Below are 6176 nucleotides of genomic sequence, written 5' to 3'. Positions count from 1 at the left end.
TGAAATGCTTGGTTACCATATGGTGACCTGATTACAAAGATTCTAATGCATTTTGGATTGGATCTAGAACTTGAGGAGTCATTTTATAATTTAGTCTTGTATGAAAATCATTATGCTTATAAAATCCTCACGGGATCCATACTTTTTCTAATTACTTTTTCTATTACATCTATCTGAAGCGGTCGCGAAGGTGAATTTCAAATGTGGAATTCGAAAACTTTTGCATTATGAATGGCTCAGAGCATACATTTTCTTCTCAACAAACTCCGCAACAAAATGGGGATAGTGGAATAAAAAAATAGATCTCATGAAAATCAAATGAGGACGGTGCTCAACAAAACAAATCTTCCTAAATATTTATGAGATGGTGTAGTAATCATTATTTGCTATGTAGTGAAGTGTGTCATGTTGAGGTCAATTCTAAAGTTAACTCCCTATAAAATATATAAATGAATGAATGCAAATATTTTCCACCTCCGTGTCTTTAGTTGCAAGTGTTTTGTCTTTAATAACGAAAATGATAACTTTGGTAAATTTGACGATAAAGATGATGATCTTTTTTTTTGGATATTTCACTTCTATTAAATCTTTTTCGTATTTTTAACAAACAAACTATGACTATATAAGAATATTTACATGTTATATTACATAAAAATAACCCCAAGTCTTTAGAGGTAGAAGTATTTAACTGTGCAGGTATTCTGGAGAAAACTCTCTTAAAAGACAACGATTCAAATAAAAATAAAGACAAAAATCTAAAAGAGTGCAATAGGATGGTGAGCGATGAGATACACAAGAGGGCTTTTTCGTTTTCTAATATTAAAAAATGAATGGATTGCTCAAATGTCTAGCTAAGATATTTATAGGTTTAATTACTTGATCCAGAAGTCATTGTGAAGACCAATTCTAGTGTTACGAATTCGGTCACGCGCCCATTGACTTTGACCTAATAATGAGAGTGTGTGGAGTGAATCATCCCTCATTATGGGAAATGGCAATTAGCATATGAGACTTGAGATGACTTCAATTAGCATGCTTAAAAATATATTTCAAGAACATAACCAAAATCCACACATTAAATACATTACTATTTTTGTTAATGTACTGAAATATATTCTCAACTGATCAGCTATAAGTAGAGAAGATAATGTTGAACTAAAAGCTTGTAAAGAAAAATAACTCCAATAATCAAAGGAAAACGCTAGTACGAATGAAAATTGAATTAGAGTTGAACAGAAATAATACACATAATATGAGGGTTATGATACCCCCACAAAATCTATGTTTAATTTTCTTACACTCCCTCTATGGCTGGTTGTTGTAACCAAAACAATGATTGCAAAAATCCAACCAACAATTACCATACAATGCACAGCATTATCAACAATCATTCACAATGCCACGATTAACATTCATAGTCGTTCAATGAAAATCTTTCATTCGTCTCCTTTGGTTACATTGCTGAGAAGTCTTGATCGAACTGAGTCCAAATCTATCGCATTATTAACGCTGCAAATGTAACAGGTTTTATAAACAGTAAGAATAAGAACTTCATACAGAATTCTGCCTCAAAACAACACTAACTAATTGCATAAAAAGTTCTGCTATTCCATCAAATTGCCAAGTTCTTTTATTCCACTTTAAGTCTGATACAAATTTTCACATATTCCTAATAGAGACCGATACTCTAAAAGCACAAAGGTTTAATCATAAAAAATATAACTCACCAGTACATTGTGACTCCATCTACAGAAGCAAGCGACTTCTTGCAAATCCAATCTGGCACAATCTTTTCTAAAATCTCAATCTGTTCTTCAGCTTCTCCTATTGGGAGGAAAAGATTAGTTAGCGAATTTGTTTCTTACTGAGAAACCATTGCATTGCAATAAATAGAATTAGAACATACTAGTATCAACAAAATCTAAACAGTTCGGCATTATCTTTTGCAGGAGCTCCTCTTTTGTGATTGCATTTGTTTTGACAGAGGTAAATATAGAGTCAATCACATTAACCAGTTCCACTAATGATGGAGGATTGTCATCTGATGCATCCGAACTAACTTGGTTCTGGCTGATTTTCTCAAAAGAATAACAAAGATTCTCTTGAACCTGCATTGAGAAAACCAATTAACAAGTTCTCCGGCAACGATAGATTGAAAGGTACAAAATTGAATAGTAAGCAAATATCAAAGTATGATTTTAAGAGTCATTTAAAAATTAAACCCAAGACAAGAAGGCATACCTCCCGAGGTAGGGAAACAGAATCAAATGATTTGCAATCCTCAGGACGTCCTTTGCTAAGTTTAGAGCTGCAATCAAATTCATGCATAGTTTTGCTAGATTCTAACATGTCTACTCTATCATCCAAATCACAATTGCCTTCTGTTTGTGTAAAGTCAAGCGCTCTTTTTGCAGGCTTAAAGCATGACATAGACTTTTGAGCAGACATTTTTTGAGGCTTAACATCGGAACCGAGCACCAATCTCTCAGGTGCTGACAGTGCAGGTGTTTGTGTCAACAAACTATCAGCACAAGAGACAATTTTCAAATCAGGGCTTTCAGAAATACAGCGGCTAACAGAACGCGGAGATGATGTCTTATGTTCTGATGGTGTATTAACAACATTTGCCTGAAAAGACATTGACAATAATTCCTTCTGCTTACCACTTTCTGCATTAAGATTACGCTCACAATCAGACATTGGTGTACATTCTTTCTGCCATGAGCTTTCACTTTCTTGGTCATATAGGGAGTCAGATTCATCGGATGACAAAGAGTTTTCAGATGATGAAAAGCTATGAACTTGCTTAGCCTGGTCAGCGGCATTCAAATGTAAGTTTTTTAGCGGCTCTATAATTTCATTGGAAGTTGATGAAAGTTCTGCTGCCAAATTTGTCAAATGTAAGTTTTTCAGCGGCTCTACAATTTCATTGGAAGTTGATGACGGTTCTGCAGCAATATCTGCACGCCCGATATTGAAAGTCAAATTACAAGTTTCTTGGCTAAAGGGCTCTGGTAGTCTTGACTCTGGAATCTTAGTAACCTTATCCATGCAAAAAGAAGAAAAAGAATATTAAGATTTAAAGTAATGAAATCAAATCTTTTACATGACTCAAGCTTTCCAATTTGTCTACTTAACTAAGAACTGGAGTAAATATAGCTGAACCAGACCCAAGGAAAAGCAGTAACAAAAAAGTAAGGTTAACCAGTAGCCACAAAATTTCACAATTTCTCATAAACATCAACCCATTTTCAATTAAATCTCATATAATACTTTCTTACATCAACACCTTTTCAACTAGGTATAACATGCTTACATCTACGTATCTACCTACCACATGGAATCACAAATCACAACAAAGAGTACTATGCAGACAATCAAAACCTAAATGCTACCACAGTAGTAATCTTGAATTCCAAAATCCCCGGACTATGTTACAATGTAAAACTCAGACACAACCAATGAAATAATAACCCAAATTGAAGCTAACGATCGAATAAAATCCCATACCACGGTTAAGATATTGTAAATTGCTCCTTCGGATACAGAAAATACAGTTAACAAGGACAACACCCCAAGATAAAAAATGTTACCTGAGGGTGCAGATTAAAGAAATTAATCAATCTGGAATTAAAATATTGTCTAAGAGCTATATCAGCAGACTGTTCCGAGTGATCTTTTACAACTTCAAAAACCAATGTAATCTTCAAATCCGGCTTCATACACAAGCTCTTCTTATCAATAACAACCACCTTTTCAATTTCTATACCTTCAGGGAGTATATACTTCATCTGCGCTAGATCAGCATGTGAGAAGTTTCTAGAAAAAAAAAAACACACTACAGTCATTTCCTTAATCCATCAATCAAAAGAAACAGATCCTAGAAGTTAGCTGCACATAGTGCACTTCAGTGGCAGTCAACCGTTGATAGCAGAAAACATCAGTTTGTTCAAATTCCACTACGCTATAGTTCTATACCATTAGCGTGCCTTTGATTTTCGGTGAAAAAAATTGATTCTGAGTGAATTGATTCTGTAAAATTGATTTTGGTTAAAGTGAATTGAAGGTAAAGTGAATTATGTTTGAATAAATTCTTGCAAAAGTGAGTTGAACAATAAATTTGAGTGTAAAAATCACGTTCAAACTCCAAAGCTATAAATCCTAGCTTAAAATAAAATCAATTCTAGAAAGCAAAATCAATTCTACTCTATATCAATCAATCATGTCAAAATCAATTCTACTCATCCAGAATCAATTCTAAGTACTCCAACTGGAAGGGAGAATCAATTCTACTCTATAACAACTAATCATGTCAAAATCAATTCTACTTATCCAGAATCAATTCTACTCTATAGCAACTAATATGTCAAAATCAATTTTACTCATCCAGAATCAATTCTAAGTACTCCTACCGTAAAACCAAACACGAATGTACTTACACTCAAACTCATACACATATAAAGATTATTGTAACTAAAGGGAACATATCAAAATACAATCTTAAATTGAATACTAAATTTAATCAAAAACAAAATAATCACCTTTTGGCAAGAACTTCAACCTTGTTGCAAATATTCAGAAAAGTCGGAGACTTTTTACGCAGATGCAGCAATCTAAGCGAACAACTCATATGCCTAAACAAATCAGCAATGACCCTGTAACTGAATTTAAAAAAAAAAATACATAAATTACATTTTTTTCTACAAATCAATAAAAAAAATCAAATTCTTCATTCAAAAATTGGAAGAAAAAAAAAGTTGAATTTGATTAGGGTTTTCACTTTTCCGGAAGCTGGGCAATTGGGTCCTTGAATTTGTTGGGTAATAGTTCAGTCTTCTTCTGTGGAGTGGGACACACAATCGATTCATCAACTGGTTGTAGAATGTTCTCGGGCTTGAAATCCGAAGCTTCTTTCACTGATTCATCACACACTTTTGGATCCATTCTTCAGCAACAACAAAAAAGTGTGAAGAACAGTGAAATGAGTGTGAGATTTTGAAGGAAAATGTGGATTGAGAAAGAGCGGTTACCGAAGTTTGAAACCCTAGCTGAACTTGAACTTGTTTGGTTGAAGAGGGAAAATGGTGTATTCAATTTCAAAGGGTTTTCAAAACAGAGAAAATGTGTAGTTTTGAAAAAATGGACAATAATTAGACTCTACAATGTGTTAAATATATTATTATTTATTTGGATTTGGAATGATGATTTTTTTATATGATTATTTTTCTTTGATTTTTGAAATTTTGAGTGAATATTTTAAAATGAGTTTAATGGATATGCATTATCCAATAAAAAACTATCATTCTTCTATGTCATTAAAATATTTTTAAAATAAATGAGAGATATAATATGATGTATGGTTGTGATTGGTTAATAGTATAAAATTATTTTAAAATTTGATTTAAAATTAATATGTTTTGATTTAAAAATTTGATAAAAATATTTTTAAAATTTGAAAAGGTATAGGAGATATGAGAAGAAAATTTCAAAAATAAAACATTTGTCATTAAATCAATTGCAATTATGAGTTTAGTTATATATTAATAAATTTAACGGTTAATATAGAATTTTGAATTATATGGAATAATATATTGTATTAGAAAATAAAATTATATTGTATCCAAAAAAAAAAGAAAAGAAAATTATATTATTCAATTTTTAACAAATCTCAAAAACTTAAATAGTATGTTGTCTGATTTAGAGATTATTTTCGATTTTTTTTGAATATTTTAATAGTATTATCATTTTGTTTTTGCTAAAAAATTATGAAATAAAGTTTATTTGATTTTTTTTTTATAAATTTTCTTAAATATTTTATCATTTTGCTATGATTTTTAAAAATATCTAAATTTTGAGAAAAAATCACTTAAAATTAAAATTATTTCAAATAATTCTTGATAAAATTTAATTTTTAATTTTTTTGTCAAATTTATGTAACTTTGATTATGTTTTAATTTTTAATAATAAAATATATATTATTGTAAGTCAAAATTAAATTTTTTTATTATTTAAATATCTACTAATATTTTAAAGAATTTTTTTATAAAATTATTTTTTAAAAATCAAAATCAAAATTTTTAATTTATATTTTTATGTAAATTAATTTTTTTTATGTAATGACATAGATAAGCTATTTTTATTAATGACATAGATGATTTATTAGTTAAAATATCTAT

General features: G+C 30.4%; 1 protein-coding gene across 2 annotated transcripts; it reads right to left on the bottom strand.

Moving 5' to 3' along the window:
- Window positions 1–1188: 1188 nt before the first annotated feature.
- On the bottom strand, window positions 1189–5169 carry LOC131611349 (CDT1-like protein b). 2 transcript variants are annotated; one of them, XM_058883390.1, is made up of 8 exons: window positions 5031–5169; window positions 4781–4945; window positions 4542–4661; window positions 3594–3819; window positions 2242–3042; window positions 1907–2108; window positions 1728–1824; window positions 1189–1509 (listed from the first exon to the last, which is right to left on the bottom strand). In XM_058883390.1, the coding sequence occupies exons 2-8, from the start codon at window positions 4942–4944 to the stop codon at window positions 1437–1439; spliced, it is 1683 nt and encodes a 560-aa protein (XP_058739373.1). In that variant the 5' UTR covers window position 4945; window positions 5031–5169; the 3' UTR covers window positions 1189–1436. The 2 variants fall into 2 exon arrangements, with proteins under 2 accessions (XP_058739373.1, XP_058739372.1); XM_058883389.1 differs by having other exon boundaries at window positions 4781–5126.
- Window positions 5170–6176: the final 1007 nt, after the last annotated feature.

The sequence above is a fragment of the Vicia villosa genome, linkage group LG6, assembly GCF_029867415.1.
Source record: "Vicia villosa cultivar HV-30 ecotype Madison, WI linkage group LG6, Vvil1.0, whole genome shotgun sequence".
Taxonomy (NCBI): domain Eukaryota; kingdom Viridiplantae; phylum Streptophyta; class Magnoliopsida; order Fabales; family Fabaceae; genus Vicia; species Vicia villosa.
This window is presented reverse-complemented; position numbering and strand designations above follow the sequence as displayed.

Coding starts and splice junctions, on each gene's coding strand:
- LOC131611349 (XM_058883390.1), bottom strand. CDS start 4,944: ATGGATCCAAAAGTGTGTGATGAATCAGTGAAAGAAGCTTCGGATTTC. Junction 3,820..4,541: donor GTTGAAGTTCTTGCCAAAAG/GTGATTATTTTG, acceptor TTTTTTTTCTAG/AAACTTCTCACATGCTGATC. Junction 3,043..3,593: donor TCTTTAATCTGCACCCTCAG/GTAACATTTTTT, acceptor TGCATGGATAAG/GTTACTAAGATTCCAGAGTC.